This window comes from Polistes fuscatus, unplaced genomic scaffold, assembly GCF_010416935.1.
Source record: "Polistes fuscatus isolate 324 unplaced genomic scaffold, CU_Pfus_HIC Scaffold4, whole genome shotgun sequence".
In the NCBI taxonomy this organism is placed as follows: domain Eukaryota; kingdom Metazoa; phylum Arthropoda; class Insecta; order Hymenoptera; family Vespidae; genus Polistes; species Polistes fuscatus.
This window is the reverse complement of record NW_025113118.1, coordinates 4,627,188-4,644,647: the sequence shown is the minus strand read 5'-3', so window position 1 is coordinate 4,644,647 and position 17,460 is coordinate 4,627,188. Positions and strand designations below refer to the sequence as shown.

General features: G+C 28.9%; 4 protein-coding genes and 1 long non-coding RNA gene across 11 annotated transcripts; 3 read left to right on the top strand and 2 right to left on the bottom strand.

Moving 5' to 3' along the window:
• Nucleotides 1–3,915: 3,915 nt before the first annotated feature.
• On the top strand, nt 3,916–4,358 carry LOC122521454. The gene is made up of 2 exons (XR_006304771.1): nt 3,916–4,019; nt 4,102–4,358. It is a non-coding gene; the product is annotated as an uncharacterized LOC122521454 (long non-coding RNA).
• Nucleotides 4,359–4,715: 357 nt separating this feature from the next.
• On the bottom strand, nt 4,716–7,509 carry LOC122521451 (ectonucleotide pyrophosphatase/phosphodiesterase family member 5-like). The gene is given in 7 exon segments (XM_043642205.1): nt 4,716–5,166; nt 5,531–5,800; nt 5,962–6,171; nt 6,272–6,313; nt 6,316–6,634; nt 6,756–7,098; nt 7,176–7,509. Coding segments are annotated over 7 exon segments (1,410 nt in total). The 5' UTR covers nt 7,286–7,509; the 3' UTR covers nt 4,716–5,050.
• Nucleotides 7,510–7,868: 359 nt separating this feature from the next.
• Nucleotides 7,869–9,426, top strand: LOC122521453 (upstream stimulatory factor 2-like). 5 transcript variants are annotated; one of them, XM_043642210.1, is made up of 5 exons: nt 7,869–7,992; nt 8,198–8,268; nt 8,515–8,792; nt 8,858–9,025; nt 9,141–9,426. In XM_043642210.1, the coding sequence occupies exons 1-5, from the start codon at nt 7,880–7,882 to the stop codon at nt 9,357–9,359; spliced, it is 849 nt and encodes a 282-aa protein (XP_043498145.1). In that variant the 5' UTR covers nt 7,869–7,879; the 3' UTR covers nt 9,360–9,426. The 5 variants fall into 5 exon arrangements, with proteins under 5 accessions (XP_043498145.1, XP_043498144.1, XP_043498148.1 ...); XM_043642209.1 differs by having other exon boundaries at nt 8,512–8,792; XM_043642213.1 differs by having other exon boundaries at nt 8,512–8,792; nt 8,858–9,044; nt 9,141–9,224.
• Nucleotides 9,427–10,543: 1,117 nt separating this feature from the next.
• LOC122521450 (V-type proton ATPase catalytic subunit A) lies at nt 10,544–15,164 on the bottom strand. 2 transcript variants are annotated; one of them, XM_043642203.1, is made up of 12 exons: nt 15,058–15,164; nt 14,253–14,367; nt 14,063–14,175; nt 13,616–13,981; nt 13,411–13,467; nt 13,230–13,324; nt 12,880–13,151; nt 12,602–12,785; nt 12,409–12,526; nt 12,022–12,302; nt 11,745–11,934; nt 10,544–11,623 (listed from the first exon to the last, which is right to left on the bottom strand). In XM_043642203.1, exons 2-12 carry the CDS (start codon nt 14,332–14,334, stop codon nt 11,531–11,533), a joined length of 1,851 nt encoding a protein of 616 aa, XP_043498138.1. In that variant the 5' UTR covers nt 14,335–14,367; nt 15,058–15,164; the 3' UTR covers nt 10,544–11,530. The 2 variants fall into 2 exon arrangements, with proteins under 2 accessions (XP_043498138.1, XP_043498139.1); XM_043642204.1 differs by lacking the exon at nt 15,058–15,164 and adding an exon at nt 14,663–14,815.
• Nucleotides 15,165–15,300: 136 nt separating this feature from the next.
• LOC122521452 (sodium/potassium-transporting ATPase subunit beta-1-like) lies at nt 15,301–17,438 on the top strand. 2 transcript variants are annotated; one of them, XM_043642206.1, is made up of 8 exons: nt 15,301–15,778; nt 15,899–16,090; nt 16,184–16,303; nt 16,369–16,541; nt 16,661–16,756; nt 16,839–17,004; nt 17,080–17,169; nt 17,284–17,438. In XM_043642206.1, exons 1-8 carry the CDS (start codon nt 15,643–15,645, stop codon nt 17,289–17,291), a joined length of 981 nt encoding a protein of 326 aa, XP_043498141.1. In that variant the 5' UTR covers nt 15,301–15,642; the 3' UTR covers nt 17,292–17,438. The 2 variants fall into 2 exon arrangements, with proteins under 2 accessions (XP_043498141.1, XP_043498142.1); XM_043642207.1 differs by lacking the exon at nt 15,899–16,090 and having other exon boundaries at nt 15,304–15,778.
• Nucleotides 17,439–17,460: the final 22 nt, after the last annotated feature.

The window sequence follows — 17,460 nt, the reverse complement described above, 5'->3', positions numbered from 1 at the left end:
CTAGTATAAAAATAAAAGATGTTTAAAAAAAATAATTTTTTTCAATTTAAACCAAAATTACTTACTATATCTTAAATTTTCGATATTTTATTCTATATAATTGATCAGTTGTTATAAATAAGTGAATTTATGCAAAATTATTTAAAAATGCTAAAAATCAACAAAAAATACTAAATATATAGTAAGATAAAAATAACTGCAGTATTCATTTTTGTCAACTATATTAAATTCTACGTTATCGACCAACGTTACAAGATCACGTTGGTAACCACAAATAATTATTAACAATTATTGATAAAGTAGTAAAAATATCTTCGGTATTAACTTCTGTTAATTATATCACGTTCTATGTTATCGACTCACGTTACAAGATTACGTCGATAATCAAATTAAACTGCTAACAATTATTGATAAAGTATTACAAATACCTATATTGAAATAAAAATATCTTTGTTATTAACTTTAGTCAATTATATCGCGTAAATAAGGATACTAAAGAGATTTTGAATGTAACGTCTTAATTATCAGGATACTTCGACTCGTTTTAACTTCTTCGCTCTACTTATTCATTAAAATAAATTAATTATTTTAAAAAATTCTGAAAGAAACGAGTGCACAAAGTTAGTTGGGTGAAATTAAATTTTTCAATATCTCAACTATACGTTGAAATGGATGCAGGATACAATTTTTCGTTGATGATAAATCTACTAAAAGAATAAAAATTAATATTAATAATACAGTAATTGATATTATATCAATTTGAGATAAATAAAAACAAGAATTTTGCGTTAACAAGTTATCATAATGAATCAAAATATCATATACATTGATTCAATAAAAAAAAAAACAAATACGCGTATAAAAATTATCTGAACAAAAATAATCATTAACCGTTAAGAAATAAATATTAATCGTTAAAAAACTTGATATTTCTTGTTTTTATTTAAAATTAAGCGGTCTTTGGCTGGATTTTATTTGCCATGGAATGTATAGCATATAAAATATGATAAACATTACATGGAAAATAAAATACCATTGCCCGGGTCTAACCACGAGGAGGTAACCGCTTCTGAAGACCCACGAGGGATGTGCATCCTGAAGATGTCCACATCCGAATAAAATTGAAATGAATATCGATAATTTTAATTGAAAACTAACACACTCAAAAATAATTTCGATAAATACACATACCGGGAAATTACAATTTATTAATATTTTATAAATAATAATTTTCAATCTATATAAAATAAAGTAAGATAATACAAAAAGAATGCAATTATGGGTTGTTCCATGGAACCTGTGAACAAAGAAAATACATTAAAAATAATTATCACGCGCGTGCGATGCTACGGGGGGAACAATAAACAAATCAAAATTATACATTTAATTATATATTTAATTATACAAATATAATTACGTTATACTATCCTTTATTATAACTAATTGTAAGTCCTCTTCTGGTCCTCTTCTGGTCCTCTCCTAGTCCTCGTCTGATCCTCCTCCTATTGAACCTGTAACAAAAAAAACAAAGGGGTAGGAAGGAAGAGGAAAAGTAGGCCTTTTAAAGTGAAACTTTTTACGATTTTTTTTTTAAGTGGTTTTCCCCCGGTTGGACTAATCCACTGACTCTAATCTATTATATATTACGAGGAACTTACGCTGCACGTACAGTTTGCCCACCGGTACTATATTTACTGCAAGCTTGAGGAACTGAATCCCTGGGCCCGTCTTACTAATAGCGGTGGTAGACATCCCTTCTAATGCAGTTTCAGTTCCTATGCTACGTGCACATCTATGCTTGCAAAATCGCGAGTTAAAAAAAGCAAAGTAAAATAAAAAAAAATAAAAAAAAAAGGATAGGGCGTTTCACTTTAAAAAGCTAAGGGAAGGACATGATTCTATCCTTGGGAGAAAGATAGAATCAAGGCTCGCGTAGGGCAGGGTCGCATCCCTGAAGTAGATTCCTTCTTAACAAATGGCGCCCTTTGCGAAGAAGAAATCTACCCGCTACCCATTGAAAAAAAAACTGGAAACGAATCTGAAAAAGAAAAAGAAAAGATTATTTTCGTTCTGATTTTAACATTTTTACATTTTTATGTAATTGTTTAAAATAATGTACATTTATTATAACGTTCCTGTGCAGTGCTGACTTTGGAGGGGGAAATTTTCATCGAAAAAAATATCACATCAAAATTATTTAATATTTAAAGTATGTTAATAAGTATGTAATGCTTATATATATACTAGTGCATATATGTGTCTAAATAATCTGAAATATAAAGAGAATGTATTCAAATATTAAAATAATTGTTAATTAATCGATAGAAGTGTCTATTGTTGTTAAAAAACTCGTAATATATATTCGGAGCTCCTTCCTCTTCGAAATTCCCCTTCAGACTGGACCTTTGTTCTCTATGTAAATTACTTTTATTGAAAGTTGTTTATATGACTTATCGAACATTACGCATGTGTAAAAAGAGAATAATTCACCTAAACAATAAAATTTATGATTATAACGTTCTCATTTTAGTATTCTTTTAATTTTTATGTAATTGTTTTAATATTATGTAATTATTTAAACTAATATACATTTTTTGTAACGTTTCTGTGCTGTGCTGACTTCGGAGGGAGAAATTTTCATCGAAAAGAATATCACATAGAAATTATTTAATATTTAAAGTACGTTAATAAGTATGTAATGTTTAAATAAATATATATGCTTTTAAACAATCTTAAATATAATGAGAGTGCATTAGAATATTAAAATAATTATTAATTAATCGATGGAAGTCTCTATTGTTGTCTAAAAGCTCGGAGTATATGTTCTGTCAACCGTCTTCCTCGAAATTCACCTTGAGACTGGCACTTTCTCTTTTATGAAAATTCTTTTATTAAAAGTTGTTTATATGACCTCCCGAACGTTGCGCATGTATATAAAAGAAATAATCCACCCAATTAATAAAATTTAAGATTATAACATTCAGATTTTGCATTTTTTTTTAAAGAAACAACATTTTTTTTTTATCGGCAATCACCCGCCCGCCCTAGTAAGGTAATGTCGTTTTTTTAAAAAAAATGCTAAATCAGAATGTTTTAATCTTAAATTCTATTTATTAGGTAAATTATTCCCTTGTTGCACATGCGCAACTTTCGGAAAGTCATATAAACAACATTTAATAAAAGTACTTTCATAGAGGACAACGTCTCATTTCAACGGTGGATTTCGAAGGGGACGGTGCTCCGAACATATACTCCAAGCTTTTAGACAACAATAGACACTTCCATCGATTAATTAATAATTATTTTATTACACTAACACACTCTACTGATATTTAAGATTTTTTAAACACATATGCATTGGTTTAAACATTACATACCTATTAACGTACTTTAAATATTAAATAATTTCGATGTGATATTCTTTTCGATGAAAGTTTCCCCCTCCGAAGTCACCACTGCACAGGAACATAAAATAAATGTACATTAGTTTAAACAATTACATAATAATGAAAAAATGCTAAAATCAGAGCGTTGTAATCTTAAATTTTATCGATTAGATGAATTATTCCCTATATACACATGCGCAACGTTTGAATAGTCATATAAACAATATTGAATAAAAGAACTTTCATATAAGACAAAGTACCAGTTTAAAAGTGGATTTCGAAGAGGATACTACGTCGAAATAATTCTTCGTGCTTTTAGACTACAATATACATTTCCTACGTTCAATTAACAACTAATTAAGGTAAATCGAGCTCAGTACTGTATTCTACTAACATTTTTAATTGTTTTAACGTTCCTGCGCAGTGATGACTTCAGTGGGAGGAGTTAAATTTTCATCTAATATAATATAAAATCGAAATAATTTAATATTCAAAGTATATTAATAAATATTTAATATTTAAAAAATAACATTTACACGCATGGAGTACATGAAAGTATTTTATATATATAAACGAAGCACAGTTTTTTTACGTATAGGAGGACTGAAAAGTTCAGAGTCTATAACATGTGGAGTACTGTAAAAGAATTATATCTGTTATTTCTATTGTAAAGAATCTAATATTTAAAATGTGGTATTTAAAATATTATTTTCAGAAATATTTCTCAGGGCTTCCTGAAATAGAATGAACGTGAACAATATTTTATTTACTAAAATTTCATTTCTTATTTCTCTATGAGTGAAAGTAGAAAGGAAAAAAGGATAGAAAGAAAGAGATATAAAAAGATAACTAATGAAAGAGTTTAAAAATATTCGATATACAGCAGGAATAAACGTGTTTACAAATGTATGTTTATTTCCAGACAATGGCTCAGCCAAAATTAATACAATAAATACTAATCGTATAAGGAAATTTTTGACTTGACCGATTAATTTTCCCCTCCTTCTCTTTCTTCACTTTGTTTTACCTTGTATACGTTATTTTATATACAGATTTTAACGTGCATTAATCAAGAGTAAATGATTTCGTGGCAATTGCATAAATGAATTTATTTAAACTCCTAAAAAACCTTCACTTTAAAAGTCCAATAGCGAAGAAACGAATTTTTTTCTTCGGATTTACAACAGTGCACTATGGGTACAGTAACCATTATTTATAGAAAAAGATACAATATAAAAAAATGTACTATTTAATTATATTATAAAACATATTTAGATTTTTATATCAAAATCCATTCAAATATGTTAAGAAAGATGATAATGTGAAAAATAATAAAACAAAGAAACGTATATTTATTGTCTTCGAATTTACAATAGTACAGAATAGTCAGGTATTAAAACAAAATTAGAGAATATTTTTCTTATACTTGACATTAAATTTTAATTTCATACTTTAACTAATCGCTTCTTGTTAATACATGGAGCAACTAATTATTCCAAAGAATAACTAGTTAAAGTGTATAATAAAATTCTTTTTATATGCTTTCTCTGAATAACAGAATTAAACGCTTTAACGATGACATCATATACTATGGAAATATGTATATTCAATTGTTCAATATTTGCACATACGTAGATGCAATAAAAACTAAGGCCAGTCATATTCTAAATAATTCTGTACCTATAGTTAATTCTTCTTATTCTTTTCTGCCTTATTATAGCCATCATGAATAGAGCTATAGAAATTCCTATCATCGTTATACCAAACGTAATGCTTGCAACTGAAATGTTTACAATTAATTATAAATCATTAACACCCCATCTGGTGTTATTGCGTACATATATACAGGGTTGTGAACGTATTCTACACTCAAAAATAAAAAGAAAATATAATACAAACATAAGTCATTTAAAGATTTATGCAAAAATTATAATATAAATTGTTGACTCGCTAACAATATCAAATGCTGATAAATAATAAAAGTTAATATATGGCAAAAGGGTTGATTTTAGTACCTATGTAATTTAGACATTTGTTATGCGTCTCAATGAGTACCATAGACCTTTCAAATATCAAACCCTTTTTTTATCACCCTGTATATATTTAATATAAGAAAATAAAAATATATGTACATATGTACTTACATAGAATTCCATAAGGTAGTATGGATACATTATAAAGATCTGTATTATTAGGATGTGATCGAAGGCATTGGCTTACATCTGCCAAAGAACCATTTGTTTGAGGACATTTGATGTCGAGTATTTTACAAAATAAAGGAAATAGATCAGTATTTTTGAATGGTTTCAGTTTGCAACCAGGAAGAAATGCAGGCCCTTTTGCAAAGAATATTGGATGCATTTCTACAGCTTCATTGTCATAACCATGTAATCCAAATTCTGATGTATTATCGACTGTAAAATAATAGATGTTATTTTTAATTTACTTATTAGATTTACTATTGTTATTGTCGTTGTTGTTGTTATTATTGTTTGTATTAATTGCAATTACTATATCTAACTAAAGATAAATAAGTTATAAACAAAGCATAGTTGATATATTAATAAATAATTACCAGTGATATTAAACTTCTTTTTATAATACTCAATAGTATCATAAAGATTCTGAAATGCATATCCCACATTTGCTATAACAAAAATAGGGCCGACACGTTTATTATTACCGTAATGATATTTTTGTGGAATTTCGTGTCTTCTGTAAACTTGAAAATTTAATGTTTCTTCTGCAGCAGATTTCAAGTTTTGATAAATAATTTCTTCTTTCCCTGTAGAAATATCATTAGATTAAAAATAATGGAAGTAGATAATTTCTAAAATAATAATAAGGTTACTTTTTTGTTATAAATGAAAATTTCATTAATTTACCAGGATTTGGATAAATATGTAAACCTGGAGATGTTCCAACAAAATATAATCGGTACTATTAATGTACTTATTCAAGTCTATTATTCTGTCTAATGTGACAGATGTCATTCCATGATCGCTCAAGTGGATAACGTTAACATCATTTAAGCCATATTGCTCTAATTTGATATGTAAATATTTTGTAATTTGATCTAACTTTTCTAGAATTTTATTAAAAGAATGATTATTTATTCCAATGAAATGACCATGATAATCTGGTTCTTCTATATACAATATTCCTAAATTTATTGGCTTTGTGGGATGTAGAAACCATGATATCAACGTATCTATTCTTTCTTCCCAATTGATAGTATCGTTAAAACCCTTAAAAAAATGATTATTTAATATTTAATAATCATTTGTAAAAGACAATGGCATCAAATAATGCACTATAGATGTACGCATAGGACATTCAATATTACACAAGTAATATAAAGAATTATACTTGTGCATAAGCAGGAGTGATGCCACCGTATTCAAATATGCTACCAGGCCACATCATAGTACCACTATGCCTTCCTACATTTTGTTCATTAATTGTCCAAATTGGAAGAATCTTATTGTCATAATGATAAAGTTTAGATGAATATTTAGTAACATTTTCCAATACAGGGTCATAAATCTCACTATCCACAACTCCATGATTTTCTGGATATAATCCAGTTGCCATCGTATGATGATTTGGAAAAGTTTTAGTAACAAAAATATTCATCATGTAGTCAGTATGCGTACCTTCGTTCCTTAACTTATTCATAAAAGGCGTAACATTTCTATTAAAGTAATCATATCTGTAGAAAAAAAGGTAATCTTCAAACATACCATTAACTTTGATAACTAAGAATATACAGAAATAAAAGTTATATACCTGAAAGCATCGTATGACACTACTAATAACTTTGGATGGCTGGATATCAATTGTCCTTTAATATTGCATAAAATAAAAAGGAATAAAATAGATATGGTCGTGAACATCATAGTAACAACTATACGTCAACAGAAAATAATACTTTTTGTCATAAAACAATGTCAGTTACTCTCATTGTCCTACGTATATATTAAAAACGTATCTCGACATAATTAAAAACGATACTATTTCGATTATATATCAAATCTTTGATGATCTTATTAGCATTGACAAACCGCCCAGCTGTCGCTGGGTTAGATCAGTGTGCCAACATCAATATTTCACACACGACTTGTCTTACTCTCTTTCTAGGGATTTCATGAAAAAGCGGGAAACTTGTAATTTTGGAATTGAACTTTTAAAAAATGCAAAGACAATTTTTATATCAAGTATCAATTCTAACTGGATCTTTTTTAATAACTACACAATTTAATTTAATGTTTCGTTTTATTTCATTTTATTGTTATTTTTACTATTTTATCATTTGCTACAATATTTTAATTTTTTGTATGTATGTAATGTAATTGCGAATACGAATGAAAATTATGCGTTCACCATTTTGTGAATTTAAAATTGATCAACTACTGCGTAGATAAGTTGTTCATTTTTGGATTACAATAGCAATAGATGGTGCCTACGTCGAGAATCGCCATCTTGTGCACCACATGACCTCGTTGCCGCGTCCCGTGACCAGCTCACGTGAATTTTGGCAAATTCAAACATTTTTGGTGGATAATATGGACATTTTGGATCAACACCTTCAACAGCAGGATGTCAGGTAGCGTTTATATTAACTATCGGCTGGTTAATGATGAAAACACATATTCCTCCTGTTCCGCCTGAGGTTTCGTCAAGGTCACCAGATAGTGCACGGTGCGCACTTACAGCCGTAGGACGACGGGAGTCGTGGAAGTAATAGGCATAGTTGTAACTGCAGTGATATTTTATGCGAACGTATTTCAGATAAAGCCTTTTGTTTTCAGCACGGTTGGATCAAAGGATGAATCTGGAACAGGAATTGTTATTGAAGAAGCAGAGATTGTTGATTGTGAAGGTAAAAGGGTAAATCTTACCTATTTTTTCAATCTTATTATATTATAATGAATAATATTTAAGGAATGTGCATTTTAATATTACTTCAAACGTTACTTCTAATTCTATCTTTTTAAATAAAATTTATCATATATTATACATGAATATAACCTTTGTAAGCATGCATAAAATCTTTCTTTCCCACTCTTTCTCTCTTTATATAAATACATGTATATATAAATATGTATATATGGTTATATATTAGCAGAGGCAGTCGGTGATAATGGAATGCGATATCAAGAAGCGCTAGCATATAGAGTAGTTCAAGTCAATGGTAATTCAAGCAATAATGAAATAGAACTACCTGTAGGACAAGCAGGAAGCAATACCGTACAAGTTTTAACATCTCCTTTAAATGGACAGTTTTATGTCATTGGCAATGCTAATGATGTTTTCACTACGGCTCAAACATCTAGATCTTTAGTTCCTAGGACTACTACTCTTCAAATAGAAACACCACGAAATTGTACTACCGGCTTAAAAAAGGTATTTATATCGAATAAAGTTTTCATTTTCTTTTAAACAGAGGACAAATTGAAATCATATTTCAGAGAGATGATAGAAGAAGAGCAACACATAATGAAGTTGAACGTCGGCGTAGAGATAAAATCAATAATTGGATAGCAAGATTAGGAAAAATAATACCCGAATGTAATGCGACCAGCAATACTACTGGAAGTGGTAATAGCGGAGAAGGAAAGGCAAACTATGAAACCCAGGTAATAGGAAACAGATTAGGTAGATATATATTTATCCATTAACGTATTTGCCAGTATATTGTTAGTATTATTGCAAAAAATAAATGAATGACATTTTTCTAATTTGCTTTATTAGAGCAAAGGAGGGATTTTAGCAAAGGCTTGTGAGTACATAGGCGAATTACGTGCTGCTAATCAAGGATTGGGTCAATGTTTACGAGATAATGAGAAATTAAGGCAAGAAATAACTGCTTTAAAACAGATTATCTCGCAATTGAAGCGTGAGAACCTTCAGCTTCGAACACAGTTGTCTTCATCGTCAGGAACAAATGCTGATGTTCATTTAAGTTCGTAATTTTGAATAAGAGTCTCACATGTAAATATTAGCTGTCGTATATGAATTAGAAATATTTACTTAGTTATTCTTTTTTTTGTTTCTTTCCTTTTTTTATTGTTTGCTGTTTCCTAAACTTTAAATCAACTTGTAGTAAATTCTATGATTTCGGAGTTACATCAATATCTAATTAACTATAAAAAATTAGTATATCCTAACAAATAATTATGAATAACGTTATACATTAATATATTATATAACGTTATTATGCAAATTACGTTAATAATCAAATATCATTTGATATGATGTGGTTTTAAGTATACTTTGTTAATATTGTTATTTAAGCACTGCAACTATATAAGTTGTGCTATAATAATTGTTATTTTTCAACTATCATTTAATTAGAATTTTGAAAGTAATAGGAAGGAATGACCGAAAACTGAGAACGTGTGTAAATGTTTGTGCGGATGAGTGTGGTTACTCACGCTATGAAAATACGATGCAATATTTTAATATATAAAAAAATGTCTTCTAATCCAAAGACGATTAAAACATTTAATTTCCACAATCAAGTTTTATATGTAATATAACATTAAATATTCTTTTTAAATCTATATAACAGGAGAAAAAATTGATTTTGAAATGAAAAATGATTCTAAAAAAGAGAATTTGAATAATGTTTTATTTGATATTGTATATTTTAAAATATGCAACTAAATCTACCACTGAGTCTAATTTGTTACTACTATGTTTCATGTTTATAAATATATTGCTTATTTCTACATGTGTAAATCAATAAATTGATCCGATATTATAAGTAGTTAGTATACTACGTAAAAGAATTTTGTGCTAAATTATCTGTGGTTATTATTCAAATGTTGGCATTTTATATAGATACATTAAAAATAACATTTTGAACTAAAGAAATGATAGACACTCACTTTTTGACTATCGTACAGATGCAATTTCAATTATGAATATTTGTTGACATGCGAGTATGCAGTTGAATACTTGTGAATATTGTGTGTTGGATATATTTTATTTTTAATAAATCTTTTATATTAACTCGCGCCAGGTATGTAAAGTATAGATATACAATAAAGTAGGATGGAATGTAAAACGTATTAATTATACTTTTACGTTCGTGTAAACAACAATGTGATATATGCACATACATAGTAAATAACACGTCTAAACTTTAATTATGCAGGAAATAATTGTAATATATCGTTAATGTACATAGTATTACATTGTTATGTAATTATTATTGACGTCGTCGCATCATTAAAATAATCAGATTAAAATGACGATTAAGATGTTTATTTTATTTAATATCACTGTTTGGTAAAGATATTCCTTTTATTTATGATTTTTATTCGCTTTTTACATATTGTACAATAATAGAATTAACGTCAAAGTTATTGAAACAACAAATATAGTATAATATTTCATTTTGCGTTCTACAGTAATGATTCTATGCTCAAAAATCTTCTTTTTAAATAGAAGATAATGTATACATTATACAGCTAGTGGTAACATGTCTTTTTAATGATAAAGCAGCTTTTCTTAAATTCAGTGAAAAATCATTTTGTATCTTCATTGTACATTTAAACTGTTAGATAATTGCCTGCTCTTGCATTTTATCATTGTTTCTATATTCAGGAAGTATTTCACGATATTTTCACATATGTGTATTATACAAATTCATAGAAGACGGAAACAATAAAAATAGATTGCAAAATGAAATTTTCTAATTTTATATCATTTGCTAATTACACAAGTGTGATTCTATCACATGTAATGCAAGTATAATATATAAGAATGTTTAACACATTTCCAAGTGACACAAAGAGGTATCTAAGAACATCCCGCTTTATTGTCTTAGGCGTATTTATATGCAATATAAGGGTGCATATTATTATGCATATTATAATACACAAGAAGCATACATTTTAATGTATTACACATTATTGCTACTCCGTGAAAGAAATGGTCAATTTAATGAAAATGATCAGTTATTTTCATTTCTTTTATCTCGTTTCTTTTTTTTTTTGAGGTGGGGAATTATTTTTTGTTCATTTTTTCTCGTGCTTTTAAATTAAACCGGGACGTCCTTAAATCATACTATCTAAAAATGAAAGTAATCCAACATTGTTGCAAATGACATTGCTAGTTGAAACTCCCGTAACAAATTAATCTTCTAGATTTCTGAATGCCTGTTGGATATCTTCATGTAACTGATCGAAATCAGCTCTTATCTTAGTTTCTCCATCTTTTACAGGATCCTGAAATATATATATGTAATATGTCAAACGAATAATTTCTTTTGATTCGATTTGTATTGACCGAGAAAATACTTGATCGTGTGGAGAAGGGAATATATTTTATTTTATTTTATTTACTTACCTTAAATTTCATTGAACTTAGTTGATAAAGAATATTTCCCATACCATCGCGAATGACATTCCATGTAATCTTATTATCAGATTGAGCAGTAGATTCTACCGCGTGCCTTGCCATATCATAAAATGCAATCATGTTTCTTAACATTCCTACAGTTTTATAAAATGGACAGAAACGGTCGTACGGGGAGTAACTAAAAACGAAAAAGAAATATTAAAGTAAAATGATATAACATATGTTATAATTAATACATTAACGATGCAGTATACTATAGACTAACCTGTTTTGTTGGAGAAAATCGTCTTTCAAAAGTTTAGCAACTTCTAATGTAATCTTATCTGTTTCCGCAAGGGAAGCTTTACCAACCAGCTGTACAATTTCAGATAAATCTTCTTCCTCTTGTAAAATCTCTTTTACCTTTGTTCTCAGTGGCACAAAATCGGGAAAGTTTTTGTCGTAAAAATCATCTAATGCACGTAAATATTTACTGTACGATATAAGCCAATTAATAGATGGAAAATGTTTGCGTTGTGCAAGTTTCTTGTCCAATCCCCAGAAAACCTAATGAAACACAAACACACATACATATAATATATATGTAATATTAAATTATAAATTATTCCTTTGTACAATGTTGGAAAAAAGAAATGAGCAAGTTATTATTTACCTGTACTATACCAAGAGTTGCGCTTGTAACAGGATCTGAGAAATCACCACCTGGTGGAGACACGGCACCGACGATACTGACAGATCCTTCTCTATCTGGATTTCCTAGGCACTTAACTCTATAGAAATAATAAATAGACGTATTATCATCAGTTTAAAATAATTTGAATGAATGCGATAAAATGTGCACATACCGTCCTGCACGTTCATAAAAACTGGCTAATCGAGCACCAAGATATGCAGGATAACCAGAATCTGCGGGCATTTCAGCCAAACGACCAGAAATTTCACGCAATGCCTCTGCCCATCGAGAAGTAGAGTCAGCCATCATTGAAACATTGTAACCCATATCTCGGAAATATTCAGATAAAGTGATACCTGTAAATGTAGGCGCGACATTTGATATTATTATTTAATGCTCTAATACAATGTTAATAATATATTAATAAAAGAAACTGCAAGATATTTTTACCAGTGTAAATAGAAGCTTCTCGAGCAGCGACAGGCATGTTGGAAGTGTTAGCTACCAAAGCTGTACGTTTCATGATGGATTCGGTAACGCCATCGATTTCCACCGTTAATTCGGGAAAATCACGTAATACTTCGGACATTTCGTTACCACGCTCACCACATCCTACGTATATAATAACGTCAGAGTTGGAATATTTGGACAAAGCTTGAGAAATGACGGTTTTTCCGCATCCAAAAGCTCCAGGAATGGCAGTTGTTCCTCCTTGTACACATCTAAGATATAAATTACATTGTTAACTTCAATCATTTTTCTTTTTGCTATATTATCAAACAATTTTTTTCTTATCTTACGGGAAAAGAGAATCTAATACGCGTTGTCCGGTAAGTAACGGATGATTGGCTGGTAATTTTTCCGTAACTGGACGGGGTTGACGTACTGGCCATACCTTTAAATTTGAGAATAAATTTATCATATAGACCCTTTGTTACAGTTAGACAAAAAAGTCTTTATTTAAATGACCATTAATTTTACCTGAAGCATAGTATACTTTTGCCTAACGCCATCAAATTCTGTCTCCAATACGACATCCTGTTAAGCAAAAGAAGATATTAAGAGACAGTATTTAAGTTTGGCTACTCAATGATACGAGTGCCAAAAATGAAATGAAATACTCCATTTAAAACTCATTTCATGTAAAAGAGTTCTTAGCCTTACAATAAGCAAAATCTTGACTCACATCGACCGTATAATTTCCATTCGGTGCGATGTAAGTTACGGTGCCTCTACTCTTTGGAGGTAAAATCATTTTATGCTTCACTAACGTATTTTCATAAACTATACCAAATAGATCACCGCCGGTTATATGACTGCCATTTTTTATGTTCGAATGATTAAATTCCCACGATGTGGAACGCGATAAGCTAGGTACATTAATACCCTTTGGTATATAAATGGAATTAGTAAGTTCATTAATATCCTTTAACGGACGCTGAATACCATCAAAAATACTGCCTAGTATTCCAGGACCCAATTCTACAGATAATGGCTTTCCTGTTCTAAGTACAGGATCTCCTACAGTTACGCCGCTGGTTTCTTCGTATACCTACATAAATATATATATATATATTTGAATATATGAATAATTTCTTAATTCATTGAAAAATATATAACATAAATTATATACCTGAATAGTAGCCATGTCTCCTTCTAAACGAATAATTTCTCCTACCAAGTTATAATATCCAACTCTAACTAATTCATACATGGCAGAACCTGACATTTTCTCCGCAGTAACAACTAGAAATAAATTATAAATGCAATTTTGTATTGATTTTATTTAAAGAAAAAGAAGAAATAATATAATATAGACTAACCAGGTCCAGAAACAGCATAAACATATCCATACTTAGACTCCTTCTCATCCTGCCCAATTTTTGACAGCCCGTGGCTCGTCATTGTGAATTTATTTATATATCACGTGGTATTTACCTGCAATCAAATAATTAAATCAAAAAAATCAATAGCATATGAAGTTATTGAAAATTGAAGTGCGATATATGATTATGAAATTGAGGTATTACATCAATGACATAACTGAAGTATATCTTAATTATCATTTATTGATGTTTCAGTTTATATATTTACGAAAAAAGAAAAAAAAAGAAAAAAAGGAATAAATGAAAAAAGATTCGCTCGTAATATAATCGTCAAACATAATATTTTATATTAATCATATTATACGGTGAAGAAAAGAGTTGTCAAAGATTATCTTTCGAAAACTCACGTGAGAGCAATATTCGAAAAATAGGCGTAGCCCTCCACTTAATAGCTGCTAAATGACTTTAATAAGCAATGAATAATTTATCAATCGCATTGTAATAAAAACAAGAAAAATTCATTCAATCGAATTAAGAAAGATGTAAATGTGTCTTTTTATAATTTACTTAATTATATTTGAAAAATAAGAAAAGAGATATAAAAATAAATCACTGAAGTAAAAGAAACGCAAGACAACGTAAATCGATCGATATTAGGCGAGAATGCATTTCGTATATACTATCGATTCGTTAATATCGATTAAATAGTTATTGAAAATATTTGAATGAATATTATATATATAAGAATGGTAAAAGAATATAAAATATTAGAAATAAAATGGAGTAAGAATGAATAACTTACAACGACGTATAGCGTCTCGTAATGCGAATCCAGCCGACACAACTGGTATAAGGTGGCTGCTATCACAAGACGGGTCAGCTGACTGGCCGATGTGTTCATTTTCAATTGAGCACGAAGTCAATTACATTTTTGGCCGCTTTACAATTTGAAAAGTTACTAGGAACTACGAGATACGATTTTACTAAACTTTGCATTGCTATTGGATAATGTATAAAATAGCTTTCTATTGGTTATTCTATGCCGCAATCGATCGACTCGATTTCTCCACTCATACCTATACATTTACCTGTATTTTTTAATTAGACGTGTTCAAAAATTTTCAATATTTTAAATAAAAGTATCTTTCTTTTGTATAGAGAAAATAGAAAGAAAAACAAAGGAAATATACATTTGTCAATGAAATTATTCAAATATACGTAGAAATAGATTCATTCGTATGCACAGAATTGAATATTTGATCAATATAATAACGACAAGGGGATTCACCTTATATGCACAATTGCTACTTTCACAATCAACAAAAATAATTGATTTACTATTAATAAATACGACAATTACGAAATATATTTATTTTATGTGCAAATAATGATTATTTTACACGATGAAGCTTACTATAAAAGTAGAAAACCACAACCGGATTTAAGCCGGGTTGAAAATTTATTGCGATTCATTTGGAATGGTGAAAAAAAGACACTTTTCGACAGAACGGCAAAAGAATGGGGTAAAAATATAATCTATTTGTATTATTTCCTTTTTCTAAATAGAATATTTATTTTACTACAATTATTCATGTAATTAACCAAAAAAAAAACAGAAAGGTGATTCTATATGTATAAAACAGGCGAAGTAGTCATCTTTTACTCCTTCTTTTTTGGTGTCCTTGGTACAATTTTCGCATTACATATGTATTTGAGTGTTCAATACATCAAGGATATAAAAAAACCATTCTTTATATATAGTGGCTTTCTCAACGTTAGAAGTCTTTTTCAAGATCTTCGTTTATTGCCAACATCTCTGATTATTGAAAATCCAGGTTTCTCGTCAATTTCATTCTTTGTTTTTTATTTTAATTTCTTTTTTTTCATTTATTGTTCCTTTATTCTATACCTTTTAACATTTTATTCAGGAATCGATTACAAACCAAATATTCCATTACCCCTTACTTCGCCGATCATTTGGATAAGCGAAAAAGACAAAAATGCTCGATCTAAACGATATTCTGAAGCTTTAACAGACTTTTTAAAAGGTATACATGCGAGTGAAATTTGCTAAATATTTCAAAAAATATTAATGTTAAACCACGTTATGCAGATTACAAAATGAATACCTCCCAACAAGAATTAAAATGCAATAAGGGTCAATTGAGAGTAGATAATAAATTAAAGCCTTGTTTTTTCGATATAAAGAGTTTGGGTACTTGCGGTAAACCTCCTTACGGATATACTACACCGATTCAACCTTGTGTTCTAATTAAATTCAATAAAGTAAATTCAATAATATTATATCGCGATTATATAGGCACGATATACTATTAATCTTTATTTATTGGATTGACATATACATAAAATAAATATTAATCGGTATTTAATGTCTCGCATTATAGAGACTTGATTGGATTCCACGTTATTATAATCAGTCTTCTGTGTTACCACATACTATGCCAAATTTGTTAAAAAATATCATTAAGAAATCGGAACAAGTATGATATTAAATATCCATTAGATAAGATACAAATATAAATATTTAATTTCGATTATATCTTGATATCATTTCAATATCAGTTCTACATTTGGTTATCTTGCAATGGAGTAGACAATATAGACAAGGAGCATATAGGAAAGATTGAATATATTCCTAATCCTGGCTTTCCCATTGAATATTTTCCATTTAAGGGACAAAAAGATTACGTATCTCCCATAGTTGCTCTACAATTTCCAAATCTGACACGTAATTATATTTTTAATATCATTAATCAACTGTAATTAAAAAGATATTTCTAATATATAATAAAATATTTTGCAGCAAATAGACTGTTGACAGTTCAATGTGTCGTGTGGACTTCTAGTTTAGTGCAATCTTCTAACTACTATTTGGATTTTCAGATAATCATTGGTAAGACATTATATTTAGAAAATCTATAAATTGCCAAGATTTAAACGTTGGATATATATATGTATACAAATACACGCATATAGAAATATATATGTATAACCATTTTTATTGCAGAAAAATAATTGGAAGAACTGAAGACATTAAAGAAATATGTTCAATATAATACATTTAGTTAATTTAGCATTTAGTAAAGTTAGCATTATATAACTTGGAAACTAGTAAGTAATATACATACGGAATTTAAAAAATAAAGTAGTTAAAAATAAAAATAAAATGATGATAAGAAAAAAA